We start from the raw sequence: 23,948 nt of genomic DNA, 5'->3' as shown, positions 1-23,948 counted from the left end.
ATACAGTTTTCTCTTCATCTAGCTGTGCAGTGTCCATATGGACCAATGCACAGTATGGCATGGTGCAGTATGGTGTGGCGGGGTGTGCCATTGCGAACATGCGTTCATTTTAAGATTGTGGCTAGTATCATTTCCAACCAATCTGGTTTGTTGATTGCCATTTCATGCTTACATCCACTCTCGATTACGGGAGAGCCAACAATCTTGGCTTTTCTTTTTTGCAAGTGTAACCTTATGCCAGATTTCGTGTCACCAAGTGTACCGCTTTCACATCGGTGGCACTGGCGTCATGAATCACCATGTATCAAACCCTCACTACCATGATTACATAAATATTACATAATCTGTGAAACAGGCAGCCGCATGCCAACTCCATGCTTTTAGCCTCACTGATTCTTGTTCACAATGCGACCTGCAAATAATGTTGCGTATCATTAGGTGCCCAGATATCTAGCCCATATGCATCACTCAAAGGCAGTGGCATTGACAGATACAGTCTATGGAATCAGTTGCATCAAAACAACATAGTTTTGCATTCATACTGGTTTGCATTTGTATCACAGATGACATACGAAATCGTTCATACAACCCACGCTTTCACTACATGTGCAAAGGAGGTATACCCTCAGCAGTTACAGTACTGTGGCATTGCCAACAAAAATGTTACCAAAGTTCTTTTTTATCCTTTGTTTATCTGACACACATTGTACATTTAATAACAAAATCTGTCAATGCATTCTGCATTCTACGTATGTCCAGGATGACCTGAATTGCATAACCAGCTCTTAAAAATACTTTGAACTTTTCAAGACCAGCATACTTTTGGGGCTACTATTTGTGCCTTGCATTTACATAGTACACAAGGGCGAATTTCAGTTGAAAATAAATACTTTTTGTTCGATTATTCACACCTGAACTACAATCGATCAATAGTCAAAATCTGATATTAGTGATTTCAAAAACAAAACTTATACATAGTGCATCACTGTAGAAGCACACACATAAATTCAATATGTATACTTGTATGCTCTGTGAACTGCAATAAAAAAAAATATATAGTGCTATGCTCTATAAAGCTTGTGCCCAACTGAGACCATGAATCTCACGTCAACTGTGCCATATTGTCATTATCTTCCAAACCATATGGCCCATTTCGAATTAGTATTGCTATGGATTGCAAAGCATACCCATGCATACCCACTACTAGGGCATGCCTAGAAACAAGCAGTATAAGAGGAAAATGAATGCAAATGAAAGACAAAAATATGAGTGTCTAGCGGAAAAAATACTGGCACTTGAGCAGTGAGACTTTTATGTGGCAAAAATGTTGATATCCTAATACAATGATAGTAGAGGATTTAGAGAAACAATTACTGCGAGAATATAAGCTACTTGGTGGTCTCCTTTATAAGATGTATAGAAAATTAGAATCGCAATGGAAATAGTAATGCAGCAACTATACACTATACTATACACTATACTATATATTATAACTTATCTTATGGTAACTACAATATATAGTGTAGTACTCAGAGAATTGAAAATACACAAAGGGGAATCGGGTTGACATGGCTCTGGAACACATTGGTGTGCTCAAAAGCATTGTCAAATAAAAGCTTGTTCATTTCCATTGCTTTTTCAAGCTAATGATTGAGAACTCCAAGACAACCTGTTTTCGACTGTCTAAGAAAAATATGCCTTGAGTACCTTGCGTACAACTGTAGTGGAAAGAAATGGTGTCATTTAAAGTAAGGCAACTGGAGAGTGCCACCGCTTGGGTTTGCCACCTCAGTTGCTCAAGAATTAAACTGAACAAGAAGCTGCTGTGCAAAGCTGTTGAAAAGTGCAGTTTTCTTTTTTTAATGCTGAGTTTTTGTTTTACTGATGACTCCACATTGCCTCTGGCCGATGGTCCGTTGGTCCCCATAGCATGACATCAATTTCTACATTGCGACTTAGTTCTTTACAAAAGACAAGCTTATCTGTCAGTGTTTTCACAGTTGTTGCATGAATGCATGTCATGTCATCAAAATCAGTTATGCTGTAACAACATATGAATGCAGGCTTAGTGGCAGGACTTGCTGCTGTTATGACAGTAATTTCATGGTTACAACAGTTGCGTCAAAATTTCTGCTGTCATAGTATGTTCTATAATCTTCTCTTCTGTTTGGGGAAGAACTTGTCGACTCATGTGACCTTTGTAAATATACAAGCAAATCTGCTTAGCGCTTATGTATCCTAATTATCTGCTTATCCTCATTATCCGCTTATGTATCCTCAATGTATCTTCATTTCTTATTAAAAATTTTTTTACATGAGCCTACCAGGAGGCCCGAACGGGGGTCTTAGTTCCTTTGGAAATAATAAATGTTATTTCTCTCTCCACCATCTTTCATGCCAGATTTTATGCTGGCATTTTGTATAGTAACATGACTTCTTGCATAGTGGCACCTTATTTTTAATTTTGGAGGTTTTTCCTGTGGTGAAAATGGTTACAGAAGCATAGCGAGGCAATCTTTTACATGACTACATATATGTGAGAGTCGTCTCGGATAGGCCATTAGGGCATGAATAAAACCACTAGGCAAAAAAAAAAAAGAACATGTGATTCAAGGGTAGTGGCGTTTTGTACGGAGCTTGAGGTCATGGGTTCGACTCCCGATTGCATTGCAATGGAGGTAGAATGAAAAAAAAAAAAGAACACTTGTGTACTGAGCCTTGGGTGCATATTCTAGCTGGTGAAAATTATTCTGGAGACCTGCATAATGATGACCCTCATATGGCCCATCTATTATTTACAGACATTAATCAAGTCAGACTGCCAAAGGCTCGAAAAGTCTAACAGGGGAAGAGCTGAGGGAGCGAGTTGTCTAGAAAAGCATACCATGCTGAGGAGTTAGAGACATTACAGCGAAGCTTGGCTGGTCCACTACCATGTGGGGCACCTTGAGTTTTATTGTTTCAAATTCTCACAAGAAGCAACATTAAGGATCATATGAGACCAATGACTGACCTGAGTCAGGCTGCAGAAAAAGAAAAATGAAAGAATGTTCATTGCATTTGAATCAGTGAACTCACGTTCACCTTAGTAGAGTGAGATTCATTGCCATTCACAAGGGTTTTGGTTTGGGTTTGTTGGTTGTTCACGGTTTATAGGGAAACAACAGTAGACAAAGGCAGAGTGAGGGCATGAAGAAGAGACGCAATGCTGTACTTTGAATGTTGAAAGTACAGCACAGTGGGTCTTCTTTGTGCTTCACTTTCTCTCCGTCTATTCCTATGCTGTTTTATTGTAAGCCATTCATCTAAATTGCTTGCCCCCAGCTTGTCCACTGCTTGAATGAATGCATCGGTTCATGAGCAGGCTCATATAAACAGTTCAAGTCTGTGTTTTATTGCATAATTGTGTTATGAAGACAGCATTATGGAAACAACCTTCTTTTTAAGGTGCAATTAGAGCGGAAGGTCGAGTATAACTGCAGAGTTCCTGGAACATTCCATTTGACACCATAATTTTTTTGCAAATAGTCCTTCTCTGCACAGCAATCATACTTCATACTTCAAATATTCATGCTTCAAACTTCACAGGCATTTTGTCACAGGTTTTCCAGCTCCAAAAAACAATGCAGCTCATAATGTATAACTAGCCATAAGGAATCTACTTCCTCTGAATATTTTTTTAATGATTGTTTCTGTGGTTTGCTATCCACAAAAAATGGTGCATTTCCATAAATAGCACACCTGTGTCCAGCTCGCGGCTGCTAGAGGCACTGTGTAGTTATTGATGTTTCTAATTCTTGGTTTGCATTGCATGCAGCAGTTGCCTGCTTTCCCAAACATCAACTTGTGCAATATAAAAAGAGAAAGTTATGCTCACGCAAGGATTTCACTTTGCAGTTCCCTCTTTCCTTCGTTGTCGATGACATCTGTTGAAGTGTCCAGCACAACTAGCAAATCTGTAGGCGTTTCACATTCGGCTGAATTTGGAGGACAAGAAACATAAAGTCAACAAGTGAAAGCTCTGAGCAGCTCTAATCATAGATAATTATGAAATATTACATCATGTGCACAAAAAGCTCAAGAAATCTGACACCTCTGAGCAGCATAAAGGAGAGCATATATATCATTATACATCATAAAACATAAGGTACACATAAACATAGAGAGCAGTAGATACACAGAACAAAGTATTTCACAGTTACTTGTCTGCATGAGGCACTCACATGCACCCGCTTAAAATTTGCTAAATGCAGGATTTCCTTGTTATGCTGCTATGAGGCCGGGGACGTTTTTTTTCTCAGTCAATATATGTGAGAGGTTACAGCGACAATCAAAATGTGGCTTTGTCATTGTTTTGACAGAGAAGCTATAATGTAGAGAATGGCAGCAATGTGCTTGACCAATATAAAGTGTTTGAGCAGATTGCTGCTACTCTGTTAATTTTGTCTAATTACATGTATGGCTATATTTGGTGCTTGCAAGCCCTTGTGCATGTAATAAGAACAACATATGTATGTCACGCGAACTATGTACATTGAGATACTTACGCTCATTTTCATTTGCACTAGCTGGGCATGCATCAATGTGCTGGGAATCTGTGGAAGGAGGAAAAAGAGAAATGGTGTGACAATCTGAGGTGCACTTTTAACATACATTGTGTGTATGCACCTATTCTCACTTCCAATGTTTGACACATCACGAGAAAGGACCAGCTTGTAGCAAAAGGCTTGTAATATTTTGTATAACGAGCCTAAAAAATGGTGCCTACTACCCAGCATATTGATTTGCTTTGACAGCAGTTAAAGGCTCAGAAATGTGTTTGCTGTTCTTTGCCTTTCTGTGAATAAATTCCTTTGTCTCTGGGTTTGCTGTACCCTAGGCTTCCTCTCTATCACGTTAGTGTCATCATCATCATGTTGTTGTCAGGTCACCATTTTATCTTTGCCACTTTTACCATGTACTGAAGAAAGCTATTGAACTACCACTGAGTTATTGTGTACCAGTTGCATGCCACTTAGTGGGGCACTGACCATTAGTCACTAAACTATTGTGTGCTGGTTGCATGCTTGCCAATTTGTGTGGTCATTTGTGTTCCACACAGACTGTGTGATTGATGGCGTCTGCGTATGTTCAAGGCATGCAAAGATTTGAGGACATGTCTTTGAATTGCCTATGGCAGCAGCATTTTAATTCTACCTGTTGAGGTGCTTAACTTCATGTTCACCGACCTTTCTGAGACCCATCTCTCACATTTATTTTGCAGTAGCAGCTACCAGTCTGACACAGGAGATGAAGTGCCACAGGCAGTCTTAGTTGCCTTACACACAGGTCACAGTGACTTCGAGATCACCACCTTCTCGAACGTGGCAAAATCCCTTGTTTTAGAGTGAGAAAAGAGCCACGATCGATTGTCATCTGTGACATTGAGAAATAACCAGTGCCAGTAGTTAGACGCATTTCAGGTGCTTGAGTTTCTCCAGCAGGTGGAAGTTTCAGGGTTCTCACTCATCAGAGTGAGAACCTTCAAAAGCCAATGATGGTCATGGTAGAGCAACTTCAGGTGGTAGAGTCAACAGTGAGGCATTCAGTGCAATTAGCTCATTAGTCGCACCACTGCTAGTTGTTTTTGAATGGGATAGTGCATTACCATATTGGTTGATGAGCAAACAATGTGGTGTTATTAGCTGTTATAGCCTGATATACTGTTGCAATAAATGAGCACAGAGCTGCAGGAGTCACTTAAGTGTGCTGATTTTTAAGTTACATGCATAGTGACTGTATTCACTTTTGTGTCAGTGTATGTCCTTTAAATACTTACGGGTGACATTATTTGGAACTCCAGATCAAGTTTTGAAGAACTTCACTTAATGTTGAGCTGAAAGGTCCTGAATTTTATTACAGTGGTGCATGATGCATAGTGAGTTACTTCCCATGATGAAATGGTCACTTGTGTTAAACATACATATCACATAGTACTTTCATTACCATGCCATCTGTACTGGTGAATGCAAGCCACAGATGCCAGACCATAGCTAACAATGGCATGGCTTCATGTGGGCAGGCATTATAGCAGCATGGATTTAGACTCACCAATTCCTTTTGATGCAACATTTCCTTTAAGCTCCAATATACATTATGCTCAATATTTTGTGCACAATTTGATTTGAAAAGCAGTTCAGGCTGAGTTGTGACAAGGCACTCTTCACATATTTGTGCCAGATTAAGCAAGATGGCACTGTCTCATGCTTTCTGGTGGCCATTCTCCTTTCTGTCTGCATGGAGTCACAGGAGTCAATAAACGGAGGTGCTGGTGTATTGTTTAACAGCAAGGCACAACTGAGGCTATGATAATTTACTCATAGATATTGTTGCATAAACAAAGATGCCCATGTGTCTTTTGATGCTCGGTGCATCAAAGCGAAGGATTCGGATCGTCACATCCTCATAGCTACAGCTAATGTTGCCATTATTATGTGCAAGCTCAACTGGCCAGCTGTTCAAATCAGTGGTGTTCGTTTTAGACCGTGAAACATTCTATATGACACTAGAGTTGTTCTTCTTTCACTAAAATTGCTCATGCCTTGTCTTACATTCTTTACAAAGTTATTCCTCGGAAATTTTGAGAATGACAGCCCACAAACAAATGTCATGAAACAAAATGCCGACAGTGTATGTCTTTTATGTTAAATCTTTGCAGACTGAAATATTAAAAGTGCGAAACAATAACATAAGATCAGCCCATGCAAGAGGCTGCATTTCTACCAGAAAGCTCGTCTTCATGCATAGCGTTTGCCACCAGCATTTCCTGGTAAAAATTAGAGTTACATAAGCTGTGGTTGCCGGGAGGCGTGAGAAGCAGTTAGGAATCTTTGAATGCTGTCGCATGTCACTCTTAAAGGTGAAGCTTAAGTGTCCTATTCTTGCCTCTATTGACCCTTTTCATGGAGCAGTTTGTTCTAGAGAAATGAGATGGCACTTTCGACGGCGCACCGCACATTGCCTCAGCAACAGCACACAAATACGAAACCATTACTGCTTCCACCTTGCTTCTGTGTGATCAAATGTTGGAACTGCAACTGAGTTTTCGCTAGTAAACTGTGCTCCAATCATGCCGCACTGAATCATATGGATTGAAGACGTGTGCAGTAGTTGGCTGCAAAAATAGTGACTGGCATATTAAGGAATGTAATGAATCTGTGTAGCCAAGTTGGTGGAGCATTGCTGCAACTGTCCATATGTGTTACTGGCACTTCGAGATGTATAAATTTCTTCGAGGATAGAGAAATTTGCTCACCTGCCAGCATTGTATCGCTAACCTTCAACGAAAGTGCTTCAGCCCCGGAACATCGGCAAGAGTGAGTACCACTCATTAAACTATGACACAGGGAGTAGCACTCCTTCCTATCATAGTTCACGTCATGCACAGTACCTACAGACACCTACCCCAAATGTCACGAAATCTTATGCTTGCTCTATCACCAACGTACCAATAAGTGAATAGGTGTGCACTTGAATATATGTGTACCATATATGCACAATAAACACTGGCTACACCGATAGCGCACCGACTACACCGACAGGCTACACCGATAGCACACGAATGGTCGAAGCGGAATGTTTTACGATGGTCCACAAGAGTAAGTGAGTAATTAGCGATAATACATCTTTGCTACAAGGTATTGGAACATACAAAATGGTTATATTTCAAGCCTTGCATGCAGCAAGAACAAATCTATAAGAACTGAGCACACCTCTGAGCGATTAGGCAGAAATAATTAGATAGTGACTGCACCAGGGAAGTTTACCGAGTCAGTAATGTGATAAGCCGCTGCTTCAAAATGTTTGCCGAATAAAGAATGAAGAGCAAAACACACTAATCCTAGCTCAATTCATGAGCGTAAAGTTTGGATAGCTTGGAATACATATTGTGACACACTGACGAAGAAGATGTTGTCAGCTCGGTCGGAAGGAGACGACGCTCTGGACTTCGCGCGCTGTCTACCATCTTGTCAGCCACTACGATTATTGTAAATATCCTGTAAATATACAGGTTAGCAACGATTTTAAAACAAGCACAATATACGCTGCTCATGCCATTAAGACAGCATATTTAGCTTCCAAAGCACTTATGCATGTTCTCTGGAGCTGTGGCCAAAGCTTCGTGTCATCCACCCAGTCACTGTGTACGATATCTCCAGAATCAGAGGTTTGCTAAGTTTCACTGGCGTTATACATGCCCATTGTAAATGCAGAGGCAACAGAAGCAGTTGAGGCAAGCAATGGATGTGTCCCCACATGATTAAACATGGCAGCACCCACGGGATCGCTGAAAAATGGGCCAATATATAACTTCCAGGTAATGGTATCTGTAGACGCAGTCATTTTATGTGCCAGTGTAGTTGACCTGCTCATGAAATCGGCAGTGGCTGTCTGAAGCTGCAAAGCAAGCGACTGAGGAAGGCGCCTGGAGCTGAAGAGAATTGCATGCCGTGGAAAGCACGAAGCAGCGCACTCAGCGCGTGGTAAAGTAACGCCACCTAGAGGAATATGTAGGTAACATTGAACGAAGTGAGGATAGAGAAACGATGTGAAGTGTTGCGGAGAAGGAAGGTAGGTGGAAGCGTGCTGGGTTGACCTGCTCTGGCAGTTGCTGTAGGTTTTCTTTGTGATGACACACACGTACCAGATTTGTTTCGCGACAACATCATCCTCGCACACCGTACGCTGTGCATGCCAGTCGCGGCTCAATCTCGTTTGTGCAAGGAGTGGGGGGCGGGGGGGGGGGAAGCACGCCATATTCCATTGTGCGCATGGCACCGGGACAGGGGAGAGAGGAGTAGCGTTGTACTTTGGACACACGGTCGCGCGGGCTTTATCTTTAAAGTGATCTGCTTTATGGGCACAATCTAGGTGGGCTGACAGCTCGTAGCTTTATGTGTGCTGTGTTCACACAACTCAGTGTGCATTGGAGCGATAAACAGCACGAAGGCCACTACGCTCGCTGCTGCTGCCGCGATTCCTCATGCCAGCCTTTTGACAGCAAGTGTCCATGGTTATCAAATGTGAAGTGTTCATGTTTGCCTGTGCATGCTGACACCATGCTACGTAATTTAAATAGTAAGCGAGTGTTTAGAATGAGGCGTTCTACTCTGGCGGCTGCTGCGTATGGTGCTACTGGGTGAGCCTTGTGTTAAATACAATCTGCGATAGCATCGATAGCGTCGTGTGCGCTATGGCACCCATATGCTGGCGCACCACTTGCATTCACAATGTGAAACGCCGCTGTAACTTTTGCTTTCACTACTATATACAAGGAAACAGTGGCCATTTTTATGAATTTATTTTCACTTCAATTTAATTAATATAGCAAGTGAAGAAATGAAGAAAATAAATGAAAGCATGCTGCTCACCCCTGTCATCCCCAAGCTTGCCCAGGAATATGTTCCAGGTATCTGCCACGCGCTCCTTGGCCTTTGATTCCTTGTTCTCGATGCCCGTGATGAGACCCGAGTGTGCCAGTGTTATGGCAAAGTTGTCAATCTGCTCCCGCAGTTCACGGGTGTTGACTTTGTTGAAGAGCTCGCGGCGTTTGCAGTGAGTCATGATCTGCGAGGCTCCAGTGGCTATGCCCTTGGGCCCGTAGTACAGGCGCAGCACAGTGCTCAGGTTCCAGGTTCGCATTTCTGGGAACTCATCCAGTGCCCTGCCCAAGATGAGGCCTGTGCAGAGTTCAAGGAATGCACACACATTCAGTGTCATCTGGCCCAAATTGGATAGATAAATGAATGTTTTAGTATACATACAGATATAAAATTGTTAGCGAGGAGGAAATGCTACACATGACACACAAGTTCACATAAAGCTTGACCAGTATCCATGTCAGCATTCTGTAGAAAATGTAGTAGTTGGTGCGAAACCTCTTGCAGCAGGCTGTTTGAGCCCTGAGGCAGCAGCAGACTGTGCAGATAACTGTGCTGAATGTTTAAAAACATAAGGGCGATAATGTGTACTTCCCAAACTAACTTTCACCCTGCTCTATCTGTCACACCGGCAGCATCCCTTGCACTAACACGTTTAAGTGAGCACCCGAAAGGTGTGTAGATGTCATAAACGGCATAATCACTTCTGAGATCAAATGTCAAAAACAGAAATCGTACAAAATAAGATTAAATTAAAGGAGCACGAAAACGGCACAGACAATACAATTGGCGATTGCATTTGTGACACATCTGTCAATTTGAGGAAGATTGAAGCTAGGTTGCTGGAAAGGCTACAAGGTTCTTAGTCCTAATTAAGAACAATATTAGTTTTGATTTCTTACTTTCTTTTATTTTGAGTACCCCTCACGACATTCATTTTTGCACATGTGCAGACCGTCAACTCTCCTTTCACTTATTCCTGAAATGCATCACTTGTTACAGAGTGCTTGTGTTGTTCGGTCTTGTCTGTGTCTTTATTTTTAGCACTCTTTTCATTTTATTTTAGATATCATGAACCAACTTGCCGAACTACAAGACTTGTAAAGAAATTGCACAGCATGCTAACTGTTCTAACAAAAATTACAGAAATAGTTGAGTGCATCAGCTTGGCTTGAATATAGTAAAGGTAGTGAAACAATGCATGTGTGTTTGATATTTAACAAAATTTGTAAAAGAAACATAACATACCTTTCAAAAATATGTTTGAACCCTTCTAAGGCTTGCACACAATTTCTCTATATCTGCATGAAATTTCCCGCAGGTTTACTTAATGGACACTAAAGAGGAACATTAGGTTAAGCTGCATTAGTAAATTGCACTTCTGCAATTACGATATGAGCAGTCTTAATTACCAAGTCGAAAGGCTGGCACTGCTGCCCTAACGCACCACTTGGCAAGATCCAGGAACATTTTCTGTGCTAGAACACCCAGTATAACAAAATAGCACTGGCAATTCATGTAACCATGCTGGAAATTCGAAAAAAGTCAAGTTTGACCTTTTTTTTTTTTGGTAATAATCAACCATCTATTTTCTAGCCAAATAAATGAAAATAGGCTTTTAGTAAGATACTTTACCAGCTAGCATACACTAATTTAGCATTTCTCTTTAGTGTTCCTTTAAGACTACGTTTCCTTAATGGTTTTGAAGAAGGCTCTGTTAACAGCTATCACTGTCTATGCTGTGTGGCCAAACGAAGGCATGTGGATGCCTGCTAGTTGGTTTTCTTTTTCCTGCTTAGCTGATGGTCAAGACGAATGCCATCAGCAGAAAGAAGCACTTACCGTCGATGGCGCCAGTGATTTGGGCCAGCGTGCATGATGTGTTTGTGTCTCCATCCAGCTTGTACTCAAGGAAGCAGCCATTCTCGAGCCACTTGCCCTGCAGTCCCATCGACTTCCTCAGCTGTGCCGGTGACAACATAAGCGAGGTGCTGGCCAGTAGTGCTGTGGAAAATGGAGAGGGCATCTTGCCTAATACAGATAAAACTAGTACAGATTGTACAAACTGAAAGGAAACTCAAAGAGCTTCTTATTAACTTATACCCGCAGATGTGAAAACTTTGTTTTGTAGTGACACAAATATTGTCTGCATATAGCATTCAAGAAGACAACAGTGAAATGTCATGAGCTAGGTACAAGCACCAGTGCCAAGTCCGCGGCCTGCCGCCTCAGGATTCGTCCACTGATCTGGCTAGAAGCCGCCATCCTAAACAACGTCTGCTGCCGTGCTCAAATAAGATGAGCAGCAAGTAGTTACCCGGACGTGACTTGAACACGCACCCTTCTGAACCACATAGGAAGGCATGAGGCAAACTGTCCCACATGTTTATTAAATAGCTCTTTGAATAGAACAGACAACCAGCCGATGCACTGCAAGCACTGCTGCCGAGGTGCCCGGATCTTCTTTCACATGCCTTGCTGTTTTGAGCATGTGAAACATACGGATGTGCAACTTTGTTGTTGTCACTGTGATAGTGATGGCTTGCCATGGTTTCATTGCCTTTGACTAGGTGTATTGTCTTTCTATCAACCAATTCCTGTGTAAAATTGGGCACATTTGTCTCCTCATTGTGTACATGTGGCGAACCAGATGAAGACATTTTGCAAATACTGTAAACTCACCCAATTTATGCCCAGCAGAGGTGCGAGCTGTGAACATTCAGAGCACTGGGGAATTGGGTGCTATTTGTTTAGCCATTATTGTGGCCTTCCCCAAACATTGCTGAATGGAACTATGTGCTGTGCAATTTTTTTTTGTTACTTGTGACCTAACTACTAAGTACTGACAGCATGCATGCACTTGATGTTCTTCATTATTTCCTTGTGTTTAAATTTGACATTACATTCTTTGCCAATTCTTTATTTTTCATTCTTTTTTGCCCTTCAGTAGGATATTTTTGATCTTATTTAATGTATCATTCATTTTAATGCCTCATCCTATAGAAGGGAACTGGTGTAGCAGGAAGCGAGGGCTTCCATGCCCTCCACGATTTAATATTTAAGTCTACCCTTTTTTATATCACGGTGGAATGAAATTCAAGCATCAGAAGACAAACTAGAAGGGTTAGAAGGTAAATTTAATTTTCCTTGTTTGCTGCTGTACATTATATTGAGGTGATAGATTCAGTCATAGAGACTTTGTTTTAAGGCCAGAGTTCTCTAAGCACATGGGAGGATCAGAGCATGTGCTGGTGTCATTATTTATGGTGAATTGCTATGGTAAAACTTTATTAATACAATTTTTTTCTGAACCACGGCAAGCATTTGCATAACCTTAAGTTTGCATGATCAGTATAAAATATACCACAAGCACAGCACCAAACTAAATGTAACACAGTATATTGTTCATTTTCGTTCGGTTCTAAAATTACTTGATGACTTTCTGAATGTTAATTCCATACATGTCAAATTTTGTGTTCATTCCTTCACTTAATTAGATTGCCAGTGCTCGATCATATGCACGCCGCAGTAGTGCTTACCATTGTAAGTGTGTAGGTCTCCCTCAGGATTATGGAAATCACACATTGACTTCACAACCGTACGCTGTCTGAGAGCCTTGGCATAACCAGGGGGTGGCACACCGGGAATGCGACCCCTCACCCCCCCCCTCCAACCTGAAAATTCTATTAGTATGCGGCCTGCCCAGCTCCTCAATCATCGCGCCGGCCATCACCATACCCGGCGAAGTGCATATCCGCGACTAAAGAAAATTTCTGGCTACCCCACTGTCTGAGAAGATTTCGGCAGCTCAGAAATACGTATCATCTGTCGTGGCCTGATAGATCAAGTAGATAGCACTGATCAAGCTTCACAAGATGGTGTCTGTGCGGGTTGGTGCCTCGCAGCCGCTATATTCATTCATTCATTCATTCATTCATTCTTTATTTACATCATATTTTACAAAATACAAAAGCCTTACTGGACCCATAGCCATTGGCTAGTCCCGGGTCCGTAGTGAACTTAGGCTATAAAACGCAACAGGCGAGCACACAAAAGCAGCAGACATATTACATAATAGTAATATAAAACATAGATAACTCAGACACGAAAGTAAATATAATTCAGCGTTCTTTTATCCTCAACGCGCGCGAGCAACAAAACGGACATAATACTTAACAATGACATTGACATTCACAACTTGAGCAATTGACATGTACAACTTAGACAGGAATCTAAATTAAAGTAGTTTCTTTTTATCGACTGTATTTTTCAAAAAAGTATTTTCTCACAGCAGACCTAAAGTTACGGGCTTCTTTTATATGTATTGGCAAAGAATTCCAAATAAGTACGCCGTTAAATTCCACGAGTCTTCTCCCGTACAGATTTTGACATGAGGGCAAATTAAAGCACTGGTTACTTGCAGCTCTTGTATTTCGTAACGGGATTTTAAACAAGGTAATCGGAAGTGGATTATTGTTTTCGATAATACTATGAATTACCTCAGCAGTTTTCAATTCATACAATGCCTGCACTGGCAACACATGCAATGAGCTATACAAGTACGTACTGGATTGTGTACACCTAGATGAGGTAATAATTCTTAATGCGCGTTTTTGCAGACGGAATACAGGCTCAAGGTAAGTTGGAAAGGTGTTTCCCCATGAGTCAATACAATACGATATGTGGCTCTGAATGAAGGAGAAGTACAGAATGCGTAGGACAGGATATCCGAAACATTCACGAGCCTTAAGAAGAATATAACATCCGTAAGCAAGCTTAGAACAAAGGTGTTTAATGTGAGTTTTCCAGTGCATGTCTGAATCAAAGAAAATACCTAAATATTTGTAGGAAACAACTTGTTGTAGTTTAATGCCACGTAATGATATGTCCAGTATTTCAGTATTGAGCTTTTTCTTCCTGGAATGAAAAACTGTATACTTAGTCTTAGTAAGATTAAGGGTCAGTTCATTAGACGTGAACCACTTAAAAACATTATCTAATTCTGCATTTATTTTATCCTGTATATCCTGTATTGTCATTTCTTTCATACTTTTTTACATGCTGTAATAACATGTCATTAAATATACATGTTGTAATGATTTTTTCCTTATTACGCATACTAGGTGGCGCTTCCAGGACACCAAAGGTAAAGCTGGGCCCTTTAACCAAAGGGCAACCGGGAAACCAAAGCTGAAGCTTGGACATATTATGTACGTGACTTCAGGGTTAGCCGAGGCCTCCACGTGTCGGAGGTGTATAAGAGTGCGCACTATCACGGACAGGAGTTCTTGTATGCAAGCCCCCCCTGCCTGCACGCTCCAGCCATGGTGGCCCGAACCTACGGCCCGCCGGTTCCAGCTTTGGTTCCTCCACTGCGATTTGGCCGGGTGCTCCAGAGATCCTGCACCACCTGCTTCTTTACAATCTGAGGTACTATCCTGAGTCCTCCGCTTGCCGGTTAGAGATGTGCCCTCCCAGAAAAGTAGTTTTAAAGAATCAAATTCCTCGTGGATGAGTAGCTGTAAAAAACTCAGTGCCCTTCCACTCTGTGAAGAAGGATGACCAATAAAGCCGTGTATGTGGGCCCCTTAATGGCGAACTGCACCTCCGCCGCGGGTAGGCGCGGTGTTGCACTATTTTCGGAATCGGCCCATGTATCATCATCATCATCATCATCATCATCATCATCATCATCATCATCATCATCATCATCATCATCATCATCATCATCAGCCTGGTTACGCCCACTTCAGGGCAAAGGCCTCTCCCATACTTCCCCAACTACCCCGGTCATGTACTAATTGTGGCCATGTTGTCCCGGCAAACTTAATCTCATCCACCCACCTAACTTTCTGCCGCCCCCTGCTACACTTCCCTTCCCTTGGAATCCAGTCCGTAACCCTTAATGACCATCGGTTATCCTCCCTCCTCATTACATGTCCTGCCCATGCCCATTTCTTTTTCTTGATTTCAACTAAGATGTCATTAACACGCATTTGTTCCCTCACCCAATCTGCTCTTTTCTTATCCCTTAACGTTAGACCCATCGTTCTTCTTTCCATAGCTCATTGCGTCGTCCTCTTTAAGTAGAACCCTTTTCATAAGCCTTCAGGTTTCTGCCCTGTAAGTGAGTACTGGTAAGACACAGCTGTTATACACTTTTCTCTTGAGGGATAATGGCAACCTGCTGTTCATGATCTGAAAATGCCTGCCAAACGCACCCCAGCCAATTCTTATTCTTCTAGCTGCGCCGATTACAAAAACAACAAAACATTATCGAAGATGTTAATGAAATCACTAATAAATTAGGCACTCATTGCCGTGAGGGGCTCTTTCACAATAGCATATATACTATTTTGACAGGCGCCCTCACTACTCAAGGCGCCCTCACTACTCAAGGCGCCCTCACTACTCAGGCGCCCTCACTACGTTGGAGCTCGGCCCGCTCCTTACAGAATTTGTCGAGGGATCAAATACATGAATAATAACTGCATTGCCATTGCCAAAAATACTGCAAACGAATTCTTGGACAATATATATATACGCACTGTCAAGACAAGTAAAATATGCATTTTTTCATTAAAGAATATATTCTTATGTCTCAAAAATTGCGCCGTTAACTGATATCAATGCTTCCACATTTTTATTTATTTAATAAGTAAAGAAAATATCACACGAACTTTAGAACTATATCAGTTCAAAATCAGCAAAGCAGTGCATGCCGCTGGTATGACAAATGTAAAGGCCAAGAAATGAATGAGTTAAGGACAAATGTTTTAATGAAGCTTTGTCATTCAAGAACCTTGTTTACATTTCTGTACATATGCAGCAGCCAGGGAAAAATCTCAATGACGCGGTCCTTCATTTCAATGTATTGCGCAGGAGCAGCTGCCACCAGTCGTGTATTGTAATTGCACGGAAATTACAGTCGCAACAGAGATCAAATATAAAAAGCAGGAGTCTTGCAAATCAGAAATACAAAGATACAATGGCATACACAAATGTGAAGCTAAAAGTTGATAAAGGCCAAACAAAGTGCCACTGAAAACAAAGTTGGCTCCATTTATCCACAAAACCTCGCCACAAGATATTTAAATATACGTATAAGTCTCCAATAAATATAGTTATATAAGCAAAAGTCACCGTATACAGGGTGTCTCAGCTAAATTTAGCCAGAGTTTAAATATTGCTGATGCACTCTAAGACGACGCGACCAAATGCATGTTGCTTGCTTTTGTATGTAGTGTGTCACGCCATTTTTTGTATTTTTGCTTAATTAGATATTATTTAGTCAAGATTAATTAACCAACTTATGAAGTAACGAAGCTAGGAAAAAAAATTCAAATTAGAAAGTTGCAGAGCGGTTTGCAAAACGTCCAAATAAACAGTTTCTGTCTTTCTATCCATTAAGAATTAGTGTATTTCAGCTTACTTGATGCCTGCGAAATACCAAACACCACATGACATGTCCTCTTGCACGTCGTGATTGCACTGCTTCCAAACGTTCCACGCACAAACAGCCATGGGCGTGGTGCCATTTGCCCATGCTGCCGCATGGGCTATGGCAGCGCCATAGGCGTTGGCTGTGTCATTTAAGCCAGCGATGTGCTCCCCTCGCAACAGTTCGTTATAGCGATCGCAGCGGTTATCGCTTGTGCTTCCGGAAGCAACAAGTCCGTCATTCCGCGATAGCTTTAAGGAAATTGAACATCCCTAAATTTAAAAAAAGAACTCCCTTTTCAGAAGGCTGAACATTGTAGAATAAGAGTATCTTAAATGTCCAGATGCCGTCTTTCACTGAATTTACATTTATTTTTCGTGCGCTTTCTCAGAAAGTGCTCAAAGAAGTCACCTTCTGCAGCCAATACAACACTGGGATCTTCTTAGAAGGGTTGCTGTCACTGCCTTGAGCACTGTCGGTGAAATGCTGTGGCAGATTTTAATTACCTTCTCCTGCAAGGCTTCTGGATCGAGTCGACATTGCCGTCGTGTATACCTGATCCTTAATATAGCCCCACAAGAAAAAGTCAAGAGGGTTGAGATCGGGTGACCTTACCGCCCACAAGATAGGCCCATTTCTCCCTATCCATTGCACTGGGAAGGTAACATCAAGCCATGCTCGTGCTTGACTGCAGGTGTGGGCTGGGGCCCCATCGCGCTGATACCACATTGCATCAAGCGGGGCTAGTGGCATGTTGCAGCAGAAGTCTTCAACCGGCCTTTTGAGGAACTCACTTACATACCTATTGCCAGTCAGAGCGTTGCTAAAAAACGCTAAGCCAATGACTGCGCTATCATATATTCCGCACTAAGCGTTGAAAGACCACTGATATTGGTGGTGGGATCATCCTAGCCAGTGGGGATTTTGCTTACGCCAACAGTGTGCGTTGTGGATATTTACTTGGCAATTTCGGGAAAACTTCGCCTGATCAGTCCAGAGTACCTTGGTGAGAAAGTCAGAATCCTGCTCCTCCTGGATTAAAATCCAATTCGCAAAGTCGAGTCTCTTTTGGAGATCCCTTGACTCCAGGCATCGATGCAACTGCAGGTGGTAAGGGTGCAGTCCAGCTGTTTGCAAGATCCTCCAGGTACTGAGTTGGACGCACTGAGCTGTGCGCCACGCTGCGCGTGCTTGCGTGTGGATTAGCCACCATGAAAAACAATACGTTGGAGCGAACCTCAATATTTATGACTGAAGCTCTCTGCCTGTTTCTTGTGAAGCTTCTGGTTTGCTTCAGCGACTCGTAGGTGTTGAATATTGCCATCGAGTTTGGTCGCGCACCCAGGTGCCACCTTCAAAATATTCTTGCAGCCTGCCCTCTCTTTCCGCTTGCAGCTCCTAGGACAAGGATCATGTCTGTTTTTATCTTGTTGTAAGAAAGCATCATGAAAACGCTCGCGCTTTAACAGCCAATGCACGATAGTCTGTTTATGGCTGTCTGGAACTGCCACAACCACGTCCGTCAGTCGCTTTACGCAGCGCAAGCGATAACGGTTGCTAGCTTAAATCAAACAGCCAACGCTTGCGTCGCTGCCTTGTCGCTTTTTAAGTGGCAGCGCAGGTATGGATGTTTCTGCGCAGAACGCTCGGGAGCAGTGCAATCACGACGCGCAAGCGGGCATGTCACGTCGTGTGCTTTTTTGTATTTTGAGGGCATCCGCAGTAAGTTGAAAAACAGTAATACTTAATAGAGAGAAAGACAGAAACTGTTTATTCGGACGTTTTGCAAACCGCTCTGCAGCGTCCTAATCGGAATTTTTTTCCGAACTTCGTTGCTTCAGAAGTTGGTTAATCACTCTTGAAAAATGATGTAATTAAACAAAATACAAGAGCTAGTGTGACATAGTGCATACAAAAGGCAGCAACATGCATTTGGTCGCGTCGTCTTGCAGTGCATTGGCATATTTATAAACTCTGGCTAAAGCTCGCTGAAACACCCTGTATAGTACGTGCGTCAAACAAGGCAAATAAACATGAAGCGCAATCACAGATTCACAGATCACAATATCCTAAGGCCCGCCCCACCCCCTCCCTCCCTCCACTCGCTCCGATGCATCACGCGCGACAGAAGGCGGCGCGCTTCCTCCCGGTTTTTCTTCTCCGTTGCGCACACAAGACTGATCCACTATCGTCGGCTCAGCCCATTCCCTCACTCACTCCCCCCCCCCCCCCCTTCCGCTACGCTTCCGCTCGCACATAAAGCATGCAGCGCGTGGTTACGCTGTTATCGCCCTTGGACTTCATACGGAACATGACGGTGACGGCGATGACAGGAATGCGCCTTGAGGGTCCATATAATTGGCTATCGCAATATTACAGTAAGAGTATCCGGCAACTGAAGCGTCCTGTGTCCCATTACTTTCCGCAAAAGAAGAAGTAACAAAATCGAACTTTCACCATGCGACGATTCGCTGCGCCACAGCAACGTCCTTTTTTGTGTGTGGGGCGGGGCATTGAAATGAAAAGACGCAAAGGAAAGCATCTTGGCCACAATCGAATGCCTACTTTGGGCAGTGCCTGATGTGGCTACCGAAGGAATATCGAAGAATACGTGAGACGCGTGGTCTACAGAGAACCATATGCATGCTGCTCATTATCCAACACTGGCGAGACAAAAGATTTTCCGGAGAGGTTGCGATAATATCGAAATGGAAGGTGCTAAAGTGAACGCGTTGCAATGCATCGAGTCCCCGCAGTGGTGGCGGCAACCGACCATTGCTTCTTTTTCTCGTCAGCTAGCCAGAAAGCGTCTAAAACTCTGCGAGGCCAAAATCAACTCGGCCATAGAAAAACGAACGCGCACCGAAGTGCGCCGCGCGGTTGGCAGGGCAACACGTGAAAAACACCTGACCTCTGGCTGGCTCTGGCAGCCCGCGGTTAGTGAGAACAAGAAAATTGAAGAGGCTCAAAGTGTCCTCACGAATAAAAGTAAAAGTAGAAAAAATAAATAAGAACGTAGTTACCTTTGCTGGCTTTATATAGTGTCTCGACATGGACCTTTTGGCGCAGGTGAAAAAAATGTTGACATTCTTTTCTGTGACATGATGGCACAAATGAACCATCACAACGCTTCGTCTCATCGGACCTCGCTGAGTGCTTTGTGAACTTGTCTGATAGTGTGTTAATTTGGCTTGCCTCGTTGTATGGTTCAATGTACGACTTTAGAAATGTCAATGCACCTATGGCGTCAAACGTCTATGAGAACATTAAACCCACAAAGATCTGGAATCGAAAATCTAAAGCACGACTTTGGAAATGTCAATGCACCTTTCGCATCAAAAGCTTGTGATCTTTAAACCCATAAAGTTTCGGAATTGAAATCCATGCTCTCCGTAGATTCCGCGGCACAGCGAGATGCCGCGACGAGCCCGCTCGCCATCAAAAGGCCCTTGAAACATTGTGCTCGGATGGGGCTCTTTGTGTTATGTGACTCCAGACCGGTGCATAGGCGCTGCCACGAAATCCAGCCCGAGTTCACAATCTTCGCGCCGAAATGTCTTTTCGAGCGTGAAAAATACCATTCTAGACAAAATCCAGAATGATTTCCAGCGGCGGGGGTTGTTTTGGTAGGCGTTGCATGACAGCGCGAGAAAATTTCGGGGGGGGGGGGGGGGCTGAAGCCTTTTGTGGCAGATTTCCACGTGTTAAGTGACCCTGCCAGTGCGTGCGGTGCGTGGATTGTCGCACAGACGCAATAGCGGTACGGCGCCTATAGCTGTTTGCCGGTGGCCATGCAGCCGACAGACGGCTGTTTTCCCGTAAAGCGCAAAGCATTTCCCTTCAGAAAGGCGAATAGATACCCGAAAGCTATTGAAACAGGACATTTCGTTCTGTCGCTTCCTTCGCCGTTTCAAGTGCGCCGCACCTTCGAAACTCGACAGGTGACACGGCCCTCAACGCACGCGCACGGCGCATTCGTGCGGGCGTCGCGGGCCACGCCGTCGCACTGGGTACAGCTCGGCTGCAGCAGCGCCTCAAGTGTCCGTATCGCAACCAAATGAGAAGCATTTTTCAAATAATGGATAGGTGGATAAGCACGTGGAGTGGGAGAAGGCTACAACCAGAGAGGAGGAAAAGTTGCTAGCGGGGTTCGTCAATAAAAAGCCTTATTTCTTCCACTTGAGCCATATGTAATTAGGAATATGTGTGTGCATACGAAAGTAGGATTCTTGAGTGTATACAGCTCCACCATAACCACGTACAGCGCCGCACTTTTCGCTATCCTACGAGAACGGTCAAAGGGCAGATTACAAGGCAGCTTTCCCTGTTATGCGGTGATTTAAATGACTTCCCAGTAACGACGCAGGGGAGAGCGCAACATCTTTTTATCATTTGCTGATTTTCTTTGATTGGCTCGCTTCCGAGAAAACTTTCATTCTCTGACGCCTTTGATTATAGGTTAGCGGCCTGAAATCGCAGGCCAGCGTAGATTAGAATAATGAGCATGCACTTCTGATACAAAGGTGGCAGTGCTCACGAAGGGAAACTTGCTTATTGCTGCGTCCCCAGGGGCGTGGACGAAGCGGCCGAATACAAGAGGTCGAGACAAAGGACGGCGCCGGATAAAAGACTTTGCCGAGAATGACAAGAGTGAACGAGGGTTTTACTATAAACATGCCCTAGTGACGCCAGTACATATATGGCGATGATGATATGCAGCTGCACATGCTTGCGATAGAAAGATGACACGGCTCCGACATTAGAACCGCATAAATACGCAGCACTCATGCTCTTCTTAGGTTCTATAGAAAGGTGCGTAAACAAAGCTACACGCATAAAACCCGAGGCACAGAAATGTTCTCCCACCAGTGGGCGATAAGATAAGGAAAGTGAGCGACTCACATCCAAGGGTGGCAGCGTAGACCGGACTGAGAGTTCCGTCGGTGACGCCATCGTCCGCGTTCTGCGAAGACTTGAGCATGTCCTTAATGGTCTTGGCCTGCAGGTCCTTGTGCGCGGCTGCGATGCCCAGCAGTGTCCTGCCCAGGGCCACGACGCTGCCGTCTTTCCGGCCTGTCACGCTCAACACGCCTTCCTCACGCGGTAGCTTAGTTATGTCGTCGTCATCACTGCAAGTAGCGTCGGAAAAGCGACAGAACGAATATATGCTCGGGTGATTGCAAAGCAGGGATTCCTTTAGTGCAAGTACATTAAATTTATTATCCCTAGAACTTGATGTTACAGCCGGAAATGGCCACATCATGCATCTGAATCCGTAGCCGCTGTTTAGTCGCACTCCAATAAAGAAATATCGGCATGCATACGATCAGAGGAATATTAAACAACGCAGCAGTAACACAGGTATGTTTATCTGATAGAATTACCGAAACGCTGACAGCCCAGTATGTACAATTAACATGATTCTGGCTGAAGTTTTGTACTTGACCATAATAATTAATATTACCAGGTAATATGTGGCAGTATGAATGCTTCATTAACAAACAGAAGTGTTCACTCTTCAGCTTCTATGAGCTCCATATTCAGAGCATGTGGACTGTGCTGAAAATTATATTTAATATATTTATATATGGAGTTTCCTATTCAGATTATGTAGACTGTTGTGAATATTAAATTTAATGGAATTATATATTATTGATGGTATTAAGTAGGAGTTTGATCGATAGACTATTGGTTTAGAAGTACGGCGCCGCTTTTTGTGCGCCAATATGACTTTTGTGCATAAAAAATCGCTACCGAAGTTCCCAGTGCTGCTCCTTAATTTGAAACACCCACGCGCCACCAAAACGGGCGAGTTGACGTAATGCGCACGTAACATCCCTGTCTGCCGCTGTCTGTGCATTAGCCAATGCAGACGTCACACGAGAGGTACCGTCGTCCAACACAGGGGACGCCACATCGATTTCCCATTTCCGTCATTTCTTCGCTTACAAAAGCTCACTTCATGCTACGAATGACGGATGCGCTAGCTAATACAAAAGCCTATAACCTTTAAACCTAGCGCTGCTTAGTATTTTCCTTCCTACTACCAGTATCTCCTTTCAAACTACCATGAATGAACGAATCAATCATAGGTAGTTTGAAATTGCGGCATATGTCCTATCAAGCAGCGTCTCAATATCATGCACCAAGATTTAAAAAATATGCAAATGCCACGTAGCTACACAGAACCAAGGTAACGTTGTTTGCCGTCGCTTGGAGATACCCAGAGTATTTTCTGCATTCCGCCTGATTACATAGTTAGTCTTAATTAATTCGTAAATTTTTCAAATATTATAATTAGATGAAAAAGTGTCAATGAGAAAATTGTAGAGCAACATGAGAAACTCAGGATACAGCTTTCTGTTGCTCTATACGTGCTACATAAAAGTGTTTTTCCGAGCGTGAAAGAAGCCTGCGAATACACGCAAAATTGCCGCGCGAGGAGTGGCCAGTCGAGGCCACTCTCGCAATTAAACGCGACATCCGAGATCGGGCCGCGCACGCGCCAGCGGGCCGCTCCATCTCTGAGGCCACGAACGCGAGGCCACCGTGGCCACCGCTCGTACGTGTGCCAACATTGACTCACTCGACAGAGTACGTCTCGAAGCGGTCGTGCCGCACCAACGTCTTGTTGACGTTGTGCGCCAGGCTGAACATAAGAAAGCAGAGGTCGTCGTCCCGGCGGAGCTGGTCCTCCAGGAGTTCCTCGGGTTTGATGCTGGGCCGCCCCAGGTTGGCCATCACGGCTTCCATGACGTTGTGCAGGATGCTGCGCGCGTGGCCAGCGTTGCCGACATCCTTGATGCCTAGGTTTTCCCACTCGTAGTCGTCATGGAAGAACCTGCGTTGATGCGTATTTCATGTTGTTTTTCCGTCACATCTCAGAGAAAATGCGTCTCCGGTGATTTTTCTTTGGAAACGATCTTGCTAAATGTGTCGCTTCATCAGTGCAGGTCAATTTACTAAAATTCAAAGGAGCAGCGGCCGAACTTTTGTAGCGATCCAAGCTACACCGCGGGATGCATACATAGGCAGTTATGCCTTTTGTGTTCTTTGTGCCTGACCACACCCTTCTTGAATACGAATAA

The 23,948-nt window shown here is 43.4% G+C and overlaps 1 protein-coding gene across 1 annotated transcript in view; it reads right to left on the bottom strand.

Moving 5' to 3' along the window:
* Positions 1 to 23,948, bottom strand: part of LOC142572841 (uncharacterized) — a 76,733-nt gene that overhangs the window by 29,111 nt on the left and 23,674 nt on the right. The window contains exons 4-9 of the mRNA XM_075682233.1: positions 23,447 to 23,701; positions 21,763 to 21,989; positions 11,262 to 11,423; positions 9,411 to 9,719; positions 4,548 to 4,595; positions 3,878 to 3,977 (exon numbers count right to left, since the gene is read on the bottom strand). Coding sequence (XP_075538348.1) covers positions 3,878 to 3,977; positions 4,548 to 4,595; positions 9,411 to 9,719; positions 11,262 to 11,423; positions 21,763 to 21,989; positions 23,447 to 23,701 — 1,101 coding nt within the window. The remainder of the gene's footprint in view (positions 1 to 3,877; positions 3,978 to 4,547; positions 4,596 to 9,410; positions 9,720 to 11,261; positions 11,424 to 21,762; positions 21,990 to 23,446; positions 23,702 to 23,948) is intronic.

Source organism: Dermacentor variabilis, chromosome 2 (assembly GCF_050947875.1).
Source record: "Dermacentor variabilis isolate Ectoservices chromosome 2, ASM5094787v1, whole genome shotgun sequence".
NCBI classification, from domain to species: Eukaryota; Metazoa; Arthropoda; class Arachnida; order Ixodida; family Ixodidae; genus Dermacentor; species Dermacentor variabilis.
Note: the sequence above shows the minus strand (reverse complement) of the source record. Positions and strands in the feature narration are given on the sequence as shown.